The 17,137-nt window shown below is 45.3% G+C and overlaps 1 protein-coding gene across 7 annotated transcripts in view; it reads right to left on the reverse strand.

Moving 5' to 3' along the window:
- The window catches only part of LOC117566630 (teneurin-a), a 219,781-nt gene continuing 202,644 nt past the window's right edge, over nucleotides 1-17,137 (reverse strand). For all 7 annotated transcript variants that reach the window (XM_034246182.2, XM_034246190.2, XM_034246174.2 and 4 more), the window contains 3 exons: nucleotides 15,462-16,849; nucleotides 12,454-13,037; nucleotides 1-5,045 (listed from right to left, as the gene is read on the reverse strand). In XM_034246182.2, coding sequence (XP_034102073.1) covers nucleotides 1,135-5,045; nucleotides 12,454-13,037; nucleotides 15,462-16,849 — 5,883 coding nt within the window. In that variant the 3' untranslated portion in view covers nucleotides 1-1,134. The remainder of the gene's footprint in view (nucleotides 5,046-12,453; nucleotides 13,038-15,461; nucleotides 16,850-17,137) is intronic.

The raw sequence follows: 17,137 nt of genomic DNA on the forward strand, positions 1-17,137 counted from the left end.
TTTTTACGTTTTTGTTTCCATTGTGGTTTTGCGTTTTCTCTATTAGTTTATAATAGTAATATGTTGTTTTGTTTTGTTTTTTTTTTCGCTTTTCATTTCATATATAGAAAGTTGGCTATATAGCATGAGCATGTCTGTCTGTCTGTCAGTGTGTGTGTGTGTGTGTATCAAGCGTTCTCTCTCTCTCGTTCTGCTCGTTTTGGTCTAAACTTGGCATAATTAGCTACAGCTACGACGGGCCCCTAAAACTATGCTTCATTATTTGTTGCATCCTCTCTCATATCCGTTATATATACAGTTATCATAGTTATACGTCATGCTCAAGCGTGTCTATATCGAGTATATATGCATATATATATATATTTCTCTTCCATCTCGCTTAGCTTGGTATGTTTTGTATGAGTGTGAGTGTGAGTGTGTGTGATTTGTTTAAAACTATGCCAGTCTCAAAAAGCTCGAGTACCACGATCAATCAATCAATCAATCAACGAAAAAGAAAAAAACTAGTTGGCTTACCTCTCATAGATCTAACTTCCTTTACCTTCCCTTTCGTTTGCTTGTTATGTGTAGTATTAGTAGACATTGATACGGAATATCTTGACACACATTTTTATTACATTTCTAGACATCTAGATATATTTATCGGCTACACACATACCCAAACTATAGACACGCCTGTGCATGAACTGTCCGTCCGTCTATAAACTATTACAATAATATTATTGTTTTATATTGTATATATATATATTATATGTATATAGTGTATATATCATCATTCATTATATATATGCATTTGCTCTGTCGCATCTAGTTACTAACGATTTAAAAAAAAAAAAAAAACATTCTTTAGCTTGACTTATAAATGAATTCGATTAACATTTACGGTGTGTGTTTGAGTTTTTAGATCCTATTGTTTAGTTATTTTTAGTACAGTTTTTCCTCTTCTTCCTCATCTTCGTTCTCTCGTTTGCGCCCTTCCGCTTTTCGGGGGCTAATAATACTCGGTAATTATTGATAGTTTTCTTTTGTTCTCTTTTATAAATATGTTTTCTTTGTAATTTATATATATATATAGTATATGCATATGTTTAGTGGGTAGTGGGTAGAGGGGAGTGGCGATGGGGGAAGATGCGACTAACACGCAACGGACTCGGTATCCGCATCCCCTGTCGAATCACCGTGATCCGAACCAGTCGACCAGGCCGATGTGAGGCTGCGTCGTCGTCGCCTCTGCTGACCATTTGGCACACCCGCCGCACCCCCGGTGGCGCCCTTCTTCTTCACGAACTTGATGTTGTAGGGATCCTCGGCGAGTTCCGGATACAGGGCGACATCGTGTATGTACTCACCCTCATAGTTATTGGCATAGCTCTGCTTCACAATCTCATCGGACTCCTGCTGTGTCCATTCGAGCGCTGTCGTCAGACCGCTGCGCAACGCCTCCTTCTCCCTATGCCAGGCCTTGCGCACCGCCGTCAACTTGGCGTGATGCATCAGACGCTGCTGCTCCTTGGCCACCGTGGTGCCATAGCGCAAATTGATGATGGCATGCGCTCCATGGATCTTCACATCCAGATAGTTTCCAGTCGAGGCGCCAGCAGCGTTTGCACCCCCAGCTGCACCGCTCTGTGAGCCCGAACCACCGCCGGGCGTTGTCTCGCGTGTGATCTCATGGAACGTGGTGTTCACCTGACCCTGGAGTCGCTTCAGTTGCTGTCTATCCTCGCTGGCGCGCCACGCATCCTCCTTGACGAAGAAGAACGAATCCTGTTGCGCATTGTGCACTACGAACGTGAACGGCAACAGCTTGGAGCGATTGAACACACTCGTGTAGACATCCCGATAGATGGCATTTGCTGCGGGGACACTCGACACAATGGCCTGACCGTCGGCGGTGCGTGAGACAACAATTCCCTTGCCGAAAGGCGGTTCAGTGTCGGAGCCAATGCTGCGCGGTGAGGGATCCATTACATCGCATTTCAGTGCGGAACGCGGCGGTGCCGAGAGCTGCTCAAAGTCGGACATGCGACGCACATTGAGGTGCGCAAGGAAGCCGCTTTCCACTGCCATCGTCGGGATGTTGTCGAAGGGTCGCCGCATGTTCAACGCTATCGGATTGGTGGGCGGACGTCCCCAGAGTGCTGGCGGTTGCCACAAGTCCTTGGACAGTTGGGGCATCATGTTGGCCACATTGTAGCCGAGGGTGCGCATCCAGCTGGCAAAATCGGCGGGATAATGACGCTCCTGACCCACATTGATCGGATCGTTGCCATTGAAGCGATACAAATGCAGATGCGTCGGCGTTATGATGCGCTCGGCAACACGCTGCCAATCGGGCGACATCCATTGGCCAATCAGGGGATCATAGACACGTCCGTCGCCCATGTGCACGAGCGTGGTGACCTGATCGAGAATGCCGCCACAGAAATCGATGGGCAGATACAGATACGGATTCGAGTCGTAGACAATGTGACCGAAGGGCGAACGCATTATCTCCCTGATGCCCTCGCCGTACTGATTGAACAGCATCAGCGGTGTGCCGCTCTGATCTGTGGCCACATAATACTTGTGCCGATACACCTGGGCGTAGATCAAGTGACCGACATCGTCGTACGTCAGGGACATGAGTTTACCATCGCGCGGTGAATAGATTTGCGAGACTTCGTACGGTCGCTGTTGGTTCGTGTAGAAGAATTGCGTGACATTGCCAAAGTTGTCCTTGCGCGTGGTCAAACGCTTCAGATGATCGTAATAGTAGCGCACATCAAATCGTCCCCGTTTCGAGGCGCGCACCAACAAACCCTGCGTGTTGTAGTGGAAGCGTTCCTCGCGTGCATTCTGCGCCACCAAACCGCGAGCATCGTACTTGTACTGACCCTCACCGAACTTGACAATGCGATCCTGGGCATTGTACTCCATCGGTATGGTGTTGCCCCGATACGTCAGCGACAACAGATTGCCGTTGTCATCGTACCGGAATCCCCACGGTTCCTGCGCCTCCACGCCCACCAGCTGCCCATCACAGTCCCACGTGTAGTTCTTCACGTTCGTGTAACTATTCACGGCCATGTTGCGAGTGTAAGTGCGCGTCTGCGAGATGCGACCGTGCACCCCATAGCTGAACTCCATGCGGAACACCTCCAGTCGATGGATGGTCAAGGCCATGCGTTGCGTTTGGAAGCGACCGTCGACGGTGCGCGTAAAGCCAGCGGTGCCATCGTGGAGTTGCGTTTGATTCAGGGCCGGGCGCGTGAACTTGAACTGTCCGATCAGACTTGGCTGACCGGTGCGACGATCGTAAGCGTACGCCTGGCTGGGCAAACTCTGGCCACCGATGCGTCCCTGGAGTGCAATCACACGCAATTGACTGTCGTACTCGTAGCTGAACTTCGCGTTGCTCAGACCGGTCTTGGCCACATAATCGATGCGCTCCTCCGTCAACAATCCGGCGGAATACTCAAAGTCCCATCGGTACTCAAGTTCCCGTTCCGCATGCGACACCGTGCTCGGCATGCCGGTGGCATCGTTATACTGGAACTCGCTGCGTCCGTCGCCATGCACCACCTCGGTCAGTTGGCCGGCCGCATTATAGCGATACACAATGCGCGCCCCATCCCCGGGTAGAATCGTTTGCAACAACGCTCCGGCGTGACTGTAGTGCTGGAGATAAGCCCGAGTGCTGCCCGGTGGCGTGTAGGTGCAACGAATGAAGCCGATGGAGGTCTGCATACTGAAGCTGTGCCGTGTGCCCGAGGGCAGGACAACGTGTCGCAAGCCGCCCGCATCGTCATATTGCAACACAAACTTGCGCTGACTGGCCAAACCGATTTCCGACACCAGATTCCAATCGTTGTACACAAACGAAATGATGCCGTCCTGCTGCGATGTAATCTCCGACAGCAGACCGTGACGATCGTAGCTGTACTTGAGCTCAGCGGGTCCCCAGGCCCAGCCCTCGACGCGATTGAAGCGATCGTAGGTGATGTTGACGGGATAACCGTTGGCCGGATAATACGATTTGGGCAGACCCGATTGATCGTACGCGACAATCAGTATCGGTGTGCGTTGGGCATCGTAGAAGGTCTCGCGATTGGTGAACTGATCGAATTCAACGCCAATCACCCGGGATTGATTCACCCAGATCTCGCGATTCAATGTCTGCTGTGGATTGCGCACATCCCCAATCAAATTGTACACGGAATACATGGAGTTCGTAAGGCCATCGCCCATCGTGACGCTCTGATGCGACCACATGGCCAACATTTCAGCCTCCACGGGCAACGCAGCCTCCAGCAACGGATGCCGGGCCACCGCAGAAGCCTCAACCACAACGCCATTGGCACCGTGAATTACCAGCGTATTGTTAGCCTTGAGTTCGGCATCGGCATGAGCGCGTCCACGCTTCAGGAACGTCGAGCGAACGCCACCGAGAACGAGCAGTTCGTTGGCATCACCGGATCCGGAATTGGGACCTGTGGAGCGTTCGCGTGAGAAGAGCGACTCAACGGAGGCGTGCACATACACGGTGAGTCCCTTGTTATCGGCCAGCTGTGAGGTGATACGCACAATTTCACCGCTGGGCAAAATCATGCCAGTGACGCGTCCAAACTCATCGTACTGATAGATGTAGGTCTCGCCACCCGACGACCGGGAATTCAAGAGTCCCGTGTTGCTGTCGTAGTCCAATTCGATCTCCTGGCGTCCCTTCTCGCTCAGTTTGGTCATGATGCCAATGCCATTGATCTGTATCTCCGACTTGTGATCCTGTGTGTTCTCAATCGAGCTCACCACATTGCTGTAGTCGCGCAAGAATTGTATCTTATTGCCCGAAGCATCGGTCACAGTGGACAGACGACCGAAGCTCGTGTTCTTCGAGTAGAGGAACGAGTAGCGAGTCTTGCCCGAGGTCAGATCCTTGGTAGCCACATGCTGACCGTAGCGATTGAACACATAGATTTCACTGGACGGTGGGAAGGGTATGTGGAATTCACCGTTCTCATCATGCGACGGCAAATAGTGTTCCAAGGCGAGCACATGCAAAGAACCTGAAAGACACAAGAATGTAAGGGGTTAGCTTAGGGGAAACTAAAATTCAACAAATTAAGTAATTTAATACCAGAAAAGGATTGACTTTCCTTACAGCATTGAACACACTTCGATTGACAAACTAACTTTAAGTCTTTCGACTCTTATTTGGTTGTTGAGCATGTTTAACTAGGCGTATACTTAATTTATGTGTTCATTTCGTCAGTTTTGATAGCTTTGTGATGTGACTACTAAACTTGGCATTTATTTGTAGATGCTTCTTTCTTGAATACACCCCATTGGCTTTGTTTGATGACTACAGGGTATTTACTTTGTGCAAATATCTACAAAACGGTCATTAAATTGGTTTGTCCAGCTCTCGAAAGCCGCTTCCCCCCCTTCCACCTATCTCGTTACTTCTTCCTTCCTTCCTCTTAGAGCTCAGTTTGTCGGGTTGCATTTGCTTAAGCCAAACGCCAGCGTCTTCTCTCTTGGCTGCTTTTGTTTTTACAATCACACTTCTTCCCCGTCTCCGCCTTCGCCTCCGCCTTGTGCCAAATTTGCACTTTTCCTTCAGTGCTGCTCATAAAACGTTTCAAGTTTTAAAATCACTGCAACAACAAGAGAACTGTAGTTGGGTTGTGCGAGTGTGTCTTAAGTATTTTTGTGCAATTTGCTAGATGTTGTCCATTATTCTCGTTGTTGTTGTTGTTGCTGTTGTTGCTGTTACGTTTCATTTTAGTTAGTGTTGGAAAATCGCTTTGGATTTGCATAAATTTGCTTGCTTGCCAGCTTTGCATGGCAAACACCGACGACGACGACAACAGATGACAGATACTCAGACATTCAGACAGACTGTCAGACAAGCAGCGAACAACAGTCAGACAAAGGAGAAGAGTGGAGAGAAGGTGAAGAAATGGGTGGCAGTTAGATTGAAAGTCTACAACTTGCTTGCTATCATCATGAGGCTGCTTTAGTGAGAGGGAAACATTTGCGAATAGAATTCTCATACTTATTAAACAAACTAGAGAAGCAGGTGTTGAATTTCATAAGCCCAAGGGACGGAGCATAGAGAGATCCAGGGTGATCTGTAGCTGTACCGGTATAAGTTGAACTTCGTTTCAGAATGCAACCCGAAAAACTTCCTAGTTGGTAAAAGTCACGATAAGATAACGCTGAACATACACAGAGAAGATGCTCCAGTGTTAGTTTAACTCCAAACTTTAACACATTTCCTATTCGTAATGTCCAGCTTTACCACATGAGTAGCCGACAAACAACAACCAGTTGAAATTTGGAGCATTATTTTGCAGTCTTTCCTTGAAAGCTGTAAGATGTACTTGCTTAAGTTGATGTTGCAGTTTGACATAAGTTGTTAAAGCTCCAGCTCACGTCTCTCCGCACTATTATAAATATTAAAAATGTATATTTAAGATGCAGGTAGATAGCTCAATTAGCTATTAAAGCAATAGTTTTCTGCGGTTTACATAGATAGATTCATGATTCGTTTCTTCACTATGTACAAAAATATGTGTAGAGATTCTCTCTTTCTTTCTCCTTTAAAATAGACTGCTCAAGACTTTGATTAGCATCCTATATTCTATTCTATGCTACATATGTTATAGTTATGTTAAAGTTACAATATCGCTAGCCTTGCCATACTATGATGTATCAAAGAATAATTCATTTAACGTGAAACAATATGAGTTGCAAATATGAAGAATACAATATGAGGAATCCATAAGATACAAAATTTCCAAGCTAGATTTCTGCTAAGAAAGAATATGAAACACAAAAAGAGATAGAGAATGCGCAATTTTTAGCATAGTCAGCATTCATATTATGTGTAACTCGAAGTTGCCAGCAACTTAATTTGCGCAAATTCAAAATTCAAATTGTAGCTCAAAAGAACACACGCGACGCGTTCATCTCACAGTTGGTTGCTGGTTGCTGTTGCTGTTTGCTGTGCTTCAATCACAGTTGCAATTACGAGCGTTCATTCATGCACTCATTCACAATTTACAATTTGAATCATTATGCGTATTAGTGTGCCACAGACACACTCATACACACATACACACATTACAATAAAATATTAAATACATTGTTTGCTGTTGTTGCTGTTGCTGCTGCTGCTGTGGTTGCTGCCTGCCAGTGTTGATTTGATTGCGTTACAGTTCATTTACCCAGAAACACAGCGCGAAAAATACCAAGAGAGTGGGTTGGACAGGGGGAGGAGGAGGGAGAAAGGGAGAGACACACTGCCATTATGGGGTCGCATTTTGAAGCGAGTTTTCTTGCGTTGCTTTTTTTCATTTTTGTTTCTGTTTTTTTTTTCGCTTTTTTTTGGAAGCAGGACATTGGCACAGCGCCAACAATTGAGCGAATTTCAATGCATTGCCAAAGGTTGGCGAGGGCGTGCCCCCTTCACCTCTCTCTCCCTCCCTTTCTCTAGCTCTCCCTCTCTCTTTGCCGTCGCAGTGTGGTATAATGTAATGTAACGTAATGGTAATGACCCCATAAAGTGAACAACTTGTTTGTGCTCCACGCTACGCTCGCTCGCTCTCTCTCACTCTCATTCTCTGTCTCTCTTCCTCTGAAAGGGGTTGTTGCCATTGTGTCGCCTTTTGCCCCCCTTTTTTCTACCCCCTACCCCCTCTAGTCGTGTTTTTATGGCACACGCCCATACGCTCACATTGTATCGCTATTTTTCGTTGACGTTGAGTGTTCGTTCGGTTTTTGTGGGTCTGTCGGTCTATATCGGTTCGCTTGTCGGTCGTTTCAGCTACGCTTCGCTGATTTTAAGCCTTAAGCCTCATTTGCTGTAGTTGTAGCACACTAAAGTGTCGACAATAGTCCCATTCACATCGCTCTCAGATTTATCTACAACTCCTTCTCGAGATAGCCTCTCGACACTCTAGACAATAAAAGTGGCATAAATATCTCTCTTATTTTATTTGTCAATTATTTCAAACAAAGTTGAGCACACTTTTTTTGTGCAGTGCATGCAAAAGGAGCACAACTAAATGTTTACCAAAAAGGTGACAGAGATTGAGGAGGATCGGGATACGGAATGGGAAAGAGGAGACAGAAACTTGTTTCCGCTGCGTCGCTTGGCAAACTGATAGAAAATTTGACACAAGCCAAAGGCAACAACTGCAAACAAATTGGCAAAAGGCAATACACACACACACACACACACTCGTGTGCAATTGGGGAAAATGCTACATTTCCTTTTGGCAAATTTAGATGGCATTTTCCTTGCCTTGATTTGGGGTAAAAAAGAAGGGGAAACGAGTAAAAAAGCAAAAATTGGTTGAAAAGCAAAAGCGGATGTTGAATGTTGCGACATATTGCAAAACACAAAACGACAATAATAATAATAATAATAATAATAGCCACAACAACAACAATAAACGAACCGAAGAAGTGGGACAAGAACAATTGCAGCCGCCGCAAAAAGCTAAAAACAGTTGTCGCAGCCTGTGGTTGTTGTTGCCGCTTGTAATTGGCCATTATGGCTGAAGTGGCAGGCGAGGGAGTGAGAGAGGGAAGTAGCGGAGGGAGTGAAAGAGAGAGGGAGAGAAAGCACCGGCAGCTTGGGCTGGAATAAAAAGCGAAACCAATTTCCGTCACAATTCGAACATCGACAAATTAGGACGTTAGCAACACACACACACGTATATACACACACACACACACACAGCCAGGTAACAGGCGCCGAAAACAGAAGCAAAAAAAAAAAGAGAAATCAAAATGGCCGCCAATAAATAACGCAGCCAAAAGTTCTACGACAACTGCAAGAAACGCGAGCCAAAGAATCAAAAAACAAGAGCAGAGAAGAGCATAGAAGAGAGAGACAGGGAGAGAAAGAGAGGGAGATAGACAGCGTGAGGTGGAATCAAGGTATAAATTTGAGTGCATTAGCAAAACGTAATTTGATAAGACCAAAAATGTAATTAATAAATTTCGACAATGGCCCAGACGACGCCGACGACGAGGCAGGCGACGCTAACGATGTTGCACGCTGTCGTTGGGGAGGGGATGAGAAGGGAAGTGGTAGGAGAGGCAAGGGGAGGGAGTTAGACGCCGCCTGGCAACGCGCAACACAAATTAATGAAAGGCAGGACGACGGGACAAACGGACAACGTGAATGAAGTGGCGGCGGCAGCCGAAGCCGAAGCCGTGGAAAGCAAATCAATGGCTATAATTAATCAAGTTTTAGTCCTGCTACGCTAGCACCCCGTCCCCCTCCTCCATCGCTGCCAGCACCTGCTTGACACCCTAAACTCCCCCTCGACAACGAGCCACGTGTGAGTGATTGCCAAGCTAAAGAGTGTGTGTGTGTGTCTGGGGAGAAAGTCCTGAGATGTAGACTTGCTGAGAGGGGAACAGAAGGAAGAGAGCGAGGAAAGAGAGGTAGAGGGAGAGACTCGGCAAAAGCGAAAAAGTGAAAATCAATCTTATTACCAATTCGACGCGAATTGGCGAAAGTAATGCCCGGCTATAGCGTTGACCTATCGCCTCACCTCAGCTCAGCTTACCTCTCCTCTCCACCCAGCATTCCTTTTTCCCTCGACTGCTTGGTGTTGTCTCTGCTTGCGCCTTTGTGGCCACTCTGTGCTCTATGAGCTTGCATTAATCAAGCGCAAATACGTATGTATGTGTGTGTCTGGCAGTGCAGACAAGACATACGACAAGACTGCGACTGCGACTGCGACTGGGGGTTTTTAGAGGCGAAGGAGTAAAACGTAAATAAGCTCCATTAAAAGCTTACAGCTTAAGTGCCAATACACATGCGTGTGTATGAAAAATTGTTGCGTTAATTGCAAGCGAAACAAGAAGACAAAGCAAAACGGACCAAAAGATAGAAAGCGGAAGGGAGACACAAGTGTGAGAGCGAGGCAAAAAGATTGACCGGCTACGGCGCTACGAATTAGGGCAATGACAAAAAGCTCATTAATAGTTGAAACAACCGAGCAAATTAGTGAGGCGGGGAGAAGATGAAGAGAAGCGAAACTGTTTGAATCTATAAGAAGTTTGTCATTGGCAGTGACCATCGCATTGATACTCAGCTTTATAATTGCCATAAACATCGGCAGCAATATTGAAATGCTTCACATTTTTAATTTCATCAAATTATTTTTCTTTTCTCTTCTACAGCTTTTTTCTTTTCGCGCTCTCTGACCTGCGAAGGACACAAGGACTTCAATAAGACGTCATTCGATTCATCCCAGCAGCTTCCAATGAAATAACAACGAATAATAGCCTGCTTTTCTTTTTGTAAATTATTAATTGTAATACTTCTGAAAATAAAAATAATCCAGTTGAAGAATACTTTGTGATACTTTTTTATACTTAAATTACCAGGCTACAAAATGAGTGAGCAGCAATTAGAAATAATCAATAAGTGGCGCCATCTATCGAATGGTCGCGATATTACAATTAAATTGGACTGAACAGCTAAAAAGTCTCAAATCAGCAGTTGAAATACCAGGCGAACATAAGTGCGCAGCAAGTAGATCTGCAAAAATTAGAGGCGTGGCGCCATCTATCGAACGATCTCGAAACTACTATTTCAATTTTTTTGTGAGCGACGTGGACAGCTAAAAAGTACCAAATCATCAGGTAAAATACCAGGCGAACATAAATCAGCAGCAAGTAGATAACCAAAAAGTTAGCGAGTGGCGCCATCTATCGAACGATCTCGAAACTACTATTTCAATTTCTTTGTGAGCCACGTGAACGGCTATAAAGTACCAAATCAGTAAGTGAAATACCAGGCGAACATAAGTGCGCAGCAAGTAGATCTGCAAAAAGTAGAGGCGTGGCGCCATCTATCGAACGATCTCGCAACTACTATTTCAATTTTTTTGTGAGCGACGTGGACAGCTAAAAAGTACCAAATCAGCAGCTGAAATACCAGGCGAACATAAATCAGCAGCAAGTAGACAACCAAAAAGTCAATGAGTGGCGCCATCTATCGAACGATCTCGCAACTACTATTTCAATTTTTTTGTGAGCGACGTGGACAGCTAAAAAGTACCAAATCAGCAGCTGAAATACCAGGCGAACATAAATCAGCAGCAAGTAGACAACCAAAAAGTCAACGAGTGGCGCCATCTATCGAACGATCTTGAAACTACTATTTCAATTTTTTTGTGAGCGACGTGGACAGCTAAAAAGTCTCAAATCAGCAGTTGAAATACCAGGCGAACATAAATCAGCAGCAAGTAGATATGCAAAAAGTAGACGCGTGGCGCCATCTATTGAACGATCTCGCAACTACCTACTATTTCAATTTTTTTGTGAGCCACGTGAATGGCTAAAAACTACCAAATCAGCAGCTGAAATACCAGGCGAACATAAGTGCGCAGCGAGTAGATAACCAAAAAGTCAACGAGTGGCGCCATCTATCGAACGATCTCGAAACTACGATCAAAAGATGGCGTCCCCACAGAGTATGCTACACAAAATGTAAAATTGTTGCATTCCAAATTTGAAGTTGGCGCTAAACAAAATATCATTTTTTATAGCATACTTTGAGGGTGCAATGAGGACCTTTTTTCGAAAACAAGCTATATCTCGGCAATGTCCTGTCGGATTTTCAACGGACATATATTGCTATGATCACAAGGACCAACTCTACCGATTGGCATCAAAAAATTGTGTGATTATCTAAGGATACAACATTTGAAATTTTTCAATCTGGAAAACTTAAGAACCACAGTGAAGATTAGAATGTCCTTTGGCCAAGAGAAAGGCCTGACCAATGTGCATAGCTTGACATATCGCTTGTCAGGATACGCGAGGCCATTCGCGAGTTTTAGACTAATTTCTGTACACAAAAATCTCGAGTCCTGTAATGACTATCGTAGTTTTTAGTTTACCAATCGGTTTGTATTGATTGAAGCTTTTGTTGTTGCAAAGGATATGCCGATCGTCCTTCAAATGGCTGAGATAATGGAGATTTTCAGATTTGTTGGCTTCAAAAATTTCACACCCTCGAAAGTATGCTATACAATTTTGATGAATTTGAAAAATTAATTTTTGAAGCCAACTGGCAAAAAGCAAATTCGTTAAAATTGAAAAATACGCCTCAAAGTATGCTACACAATATTTTTCACAGTTGGGCGCAAGTTTTGAATTTTAAAACCAATTGATAAAAAAGCAAATCTGTTAACATTTGAACATATATTTGTTATTTCATAATTATCATATTTTGTATTAATGAATGAAGTTGCTTTCTAATGTGAAAAAGGAATTCTTTTTTTTACATCTTTTAAATATATCTCAACTATTGGCAACTTCTGTTTGTGCTAATCAGTTTGTTTCACTGTTTATTTTACTTGACCTAATGCTCAAATACAGTTTACTCTTTTGTTTTTAAGGAAAGGACACTTAATATGCTACGTATTTAGTACTCACCTTGATCGGCCACATTGATGACGCCATCCTGGGCGACGGCAATCGCAGAGATGGCCTGGAAGCGGGCATTGGAAGAGAGAAGAGTCTCGGCATTGCTGAGAGTGCCATCGTCGTTGAGGGTGGCGCCGTTGCCGTTGAGATTCGCAGCTGTTGTCTTGGCGCCCAACAGCACCGTGGTCGTTGTCGTGGGTCCCGTTGACATTAAACTGCCGCCGGCCACAATACCCGCCAAAGTTTGGCCGGCACTTGAGCCCGATGAGGAGGAGGAGGAGGAGCCGATGCCGGAGCCGCCAGCCGTTGCAGCATTGACGCCGCCGGCGCAGACACAAGCGCCGGTGCTGCTGATGATGCCGATGTTGATGCCATTGCCATTGCCATTGGCAGAGTTGCCAGCAGAGTTGCCATTGCCATTGCCACTGCCAGCATTATTTCCGTTTCCGCCAGCTGGTGTCGTTGGCGTCGTGCCGCCATTATTGCGTGTCGGATTCACGGTCGTTGAATAAGCACCACCATTGCCCAACGTCAAACCGTTCGCCGACGAACCGTTGCTGCCATTTCCAATTGCACAGTCGCAGGTTTGGGTGCTGAATGAAATGAAAGAAGAAGTTAGAAGAGCGTTAGCGAAGGATTGAGAGCGTTAGTAATGCAACAGGAAATGCTTAGAGCGTTAGTCGCGGCTGCAAACGCAGCAGACCACAGCACCACAGCACTGCATCAAATCCCCCCTCATTCCCTCACATTTGTTTGCCGCCCACTTTGGGTAGAGTTGCCATGTCTCTGACCACGCCCTGTTTGCACTCCTACAACTGCAGCAACAGGAAGTGTGAGAGAGTAAGGCAGACAACTGCAGCCGTTGAGCGTGCTCGACTATGAGGTACTTGCAATGGGTACACAAATATTTCATATTTTATATTTCATAATTTATATGTCACAAATGCAAATTTCTATGGAAATATTTGCTGAATAAGATAAATAGAAAAAAGGAATCAAAATTATAAAAAAAATCCATAATAATTCGACATTTTGTTGTGCCAAAAGAGACACTTTTCATTTTGCCTAAGCAGTTGTGACCATATTTTAAAGCATCTATTAAGTATAAAACGTCAGCCACCAAATTCACTAACTCTTGTGTGTTTAATTGTTGAGTTGTAGCTATAAATTCAGACGGACAGACAGATAGACGAATGACTACAAAATTAAGTATACGCATTTTAAAGTGTGGTCGACGTTTTCATTTTGAATTGCTATCAAATTAGGAAACCCTCATACAGAGCATAAAGTCTAAGGACAACAAACAGAAGACTGTTTTTTTTTTTGTTTTGAGGGGGCGCTGTGGCAACCCTGTTTTGTGTGTGGGCCGCGTATTTATGATGACATTGTTTGTTCGATAAACAAGTGCAAAAGTAAAGTAAAGTGCAGAGAAACGACGTCGAGTTTCGCTTCGCTTGCTTATCGCCCACGGACACGCCCCTGCAGCCAACGCCCGCTTCCCTTTCCCTCCTTCTCCATTAAAGCTCCACTCTCCCTTAACAACTGAACTGAACCGAACCCTTTAACCCCTTGGACTGCTCCTCTATAAAAAGGTTGATTTATAGTTTCTGTCGTTGGCGCGCCGTTTTGCGGTGTCTGCTAATTACTTTGCCACGTCTGCCACGCCCCCATCCAAGAGGATGGACAAAAAAGAGGGGGAGAAAGCGAACTGACAAGGACAACGTTTCACATAGTTTGGTAGCCACCTGCGTCTTTCTCATGCTCAGCTCCCCTCAGTTTAGTCCATCAAATTCTATTAGATTAAATAAACAGCCACTGCATAAAGTTGCACAACAAATGTGAGAGTGAGAGTGCGAGTGTGTGGAGCACCTTTCTCTCTCTCCCTTCCCCTTCCTCTCTGTTCTTCCCGCCTATCTGCCTAACTCCTTTTCTCTCCTTCACTCTGTGTATGTCGTCCGCTTGGGGCAGTTTCACAAAAGCTGCGCACCCAAATTAATTGCTTTAGTTGGCAACATTTTTGTGCCACACACACACACATAATGCAACTGAGCGACAGAGAAGCAGCTAACTTTAGAGGGAGATAGCGAATGAACTATAGAGAGAGAGAGAGAGCGTAGTTTTGTGATCGCTGTTGCCACAATTGCATGTGAGATTCACCTTGACTTTCTCTTTAACTGCGTTTTGAAATCTAAAATTCAATTGACTAACACTTCCTGCAACATTTTCTAACACTTTACAGCACTGCTTGCTTGAGAGAATGTTTTCTGTATTATTAATTGATTCTATTCAATGTTTATTGATTTGGTTATTACTCATTAGAATTTTGTGACTCATTATTTCTTATTTTACATTTACTGACAGTGTTGCTAAATTTTCCAACACTTTACAACACTGTTTGCTTGACATTTTAAATAGCTAAAGTTTTCTGTATTATTAATTTGTTCGACTCAATGTTTCTTAAATTTGTTGTCACTAATTCGTATTTGTTTACTACTCTTTTCTCACTAAACATTTACTACCAGTATAAATGATGCTAAATTTGCACATTTTTCAACACCATTTTATGCCTAAATTCTATTTTCCTGCACTTTTCACAAATGCCGTTAACAAGTGTTGTCAGATATTGCAACACTGTTGAAAAGTTGACTTTTGTTTTTGCAACACTGTTTTAAGCAACATTGCAATGTGATATTTGTCAACACTGTTGTCACTTTGCTTTTGCAACTCTGTTTTTTTTTTTTAACCAGCACTGTCAGTTCCAGTATTTGCCTAAACTATGCAAATAGTGTGCCAGTGTGACCAACGCACACACACATATTGAATGCACATATTTGTTGTGACAGCCAATGGGGAAATGTTCGGGATTCCAATTAATTTGCTGTCCGCTTTCGCTTTGAAAAGCGTTTTAATCAAGTAAACGCTGACGACAAATCGATGCAAAAAAAAAAAAATGTGCCATCTGTGTATTATTTATGCTGGCCAAAAATGCAAATACTCGAATAATTGGGTCAACTTACCCGGTGCTCTCCTGTTTGCCAGCAAAGTAACGCATGTTGCCCGCGGTGTCCACAACACGTATCGAATTGATGCGTCGCGAATCGCTGTCGGCGATGTACAAATCGCCAAAGGGTGAAAATGCCATGGCTAAAACAGTGCCAAGGACATTGTCCGTTGCCGTCTTGTTCGCTCGACCATTGTCCTGGCCATTGTTGCTGCAATGCAACGGAGTGCCCGCGACAACACGTATTTTCATATCTGAAGTCAGACGCAAGACGAGACGATCATCGATGAAATGCAGCGATCCGTCTAGCGGACTCAATGCCAAGCCGGTGGGCCATTGCAGTTGGGCCTGATTGGCCATCAGGGTGCCCGAACATGGTGCGGGACTCCAGTGATTGTGATGTCCATGATGTCCGATCAGGGTGTGGATGATGCCCTTGGGATCGACGGCACGAATGTTGGTGCCATCGGCAATGTACATGGTGCGATCGGCGGCAATCGCCAGTCCCTTGGGATGTGAGAGACGCGCCTGAAGAGCGGCGCCTCCATCGCCGCAATTTCCCTCATCGCCGGGAATGCAACGCTGACCGCTGCCCACAACCGGTTCGCTGTTGATGCTCGGATCCTTGACCTTCTCCAGTCGCAGTAGTCGCAGGATTTGATGACGTTCCGGATCCGAAATGTACAGATGTCCATCGGCGGGGGAGACGGCCAAATAGTATTGATACGACACCTGAGTGGCGCTCAACTGAAGAATGGTAAACACCTTGCCGTCGGGTGTAATGCGACGCACCAGATTAAAGTCGCCGACATACAGACTGCCATCGGGCCCGGTGGCCAATGCGATCGGGGTCAACAGCTTGGCATCCTTGGCCACGCCATTGCAGTAGTCGGGACAATTCAGAGGTCGTTGCAGTCCGGTTCCCATCACCACCTTGACGGTGCGGGGATATTCCTTCATGTGCAGGGTGCTGCCATCGCCCTTCTGCAGAATTCCCTCATGGAAATTGTAATGATGATGGATGTCCAGTCCCCAGCCACCGATATCGGAGATATCCACATCGTAACCCTGCAGCTTCGCTGTCTGTGTGATCCACACGGGAGTTTGGCACGTGGTGTGCTGATAGCCCACCGAGATGCGTGCGATGGTCACACCGTAAACCTTCTGACGATAGACGTTGCGTTTGTTCCACGCAAACGTGTGTATGAGATTCGGATCAGCCTCGTAGGTCTTCACATGCAGTGCACCCTCGATCTCAACGCCCACATGCACGTGGGTCAGGGTCTTGGGAATGGTCTCAGATGTCAGACGCATGCGCACGATGCTCAAATAACCAGAAGCCTGCGACGATTGATAGGTGAGGTGCAGATCCGAGCCGGGAATCTGTATAGACTCCTGTACAATCTGTTATGGAAATGGGAGAAGAACGCATGGTAAGAAAGTGTAAGGATAAATAGCTCTTAAAACTAAACGCATTAAGTATATTAATTAACAGTTATGATATTGCGATTGTAAAGTCGTTAAATAATGGGCACAACAAGCGGAACATGTGCCAAAACTCTCAAGTCTGCAGCTTTTGTGGTTGCTAAGAAAAAGCTCAGAAAATAGACGGACAGACAGACAAACGGATGATTCGAAATACTGATGGGTCGCTGTTCTATTTCTATTTCTACACTTCGACACTTGTTTACT

This window comes from Drosophila albomicans, chromosome X, assembly GCF_009650485.2.
Source record: "Drosophila albomicans strain 15112-1751.03 chromosome X, ASM965048v2, whole genome shotgun sequence".
In the NCBI taxonomy this organism is placed as follows: domain Eukaryota; kingdom Metazoa; phylum Arthropoda; class Insecta; order Diptera; family Drosophilidae; genus Drosophila; species Drosophila albomicans.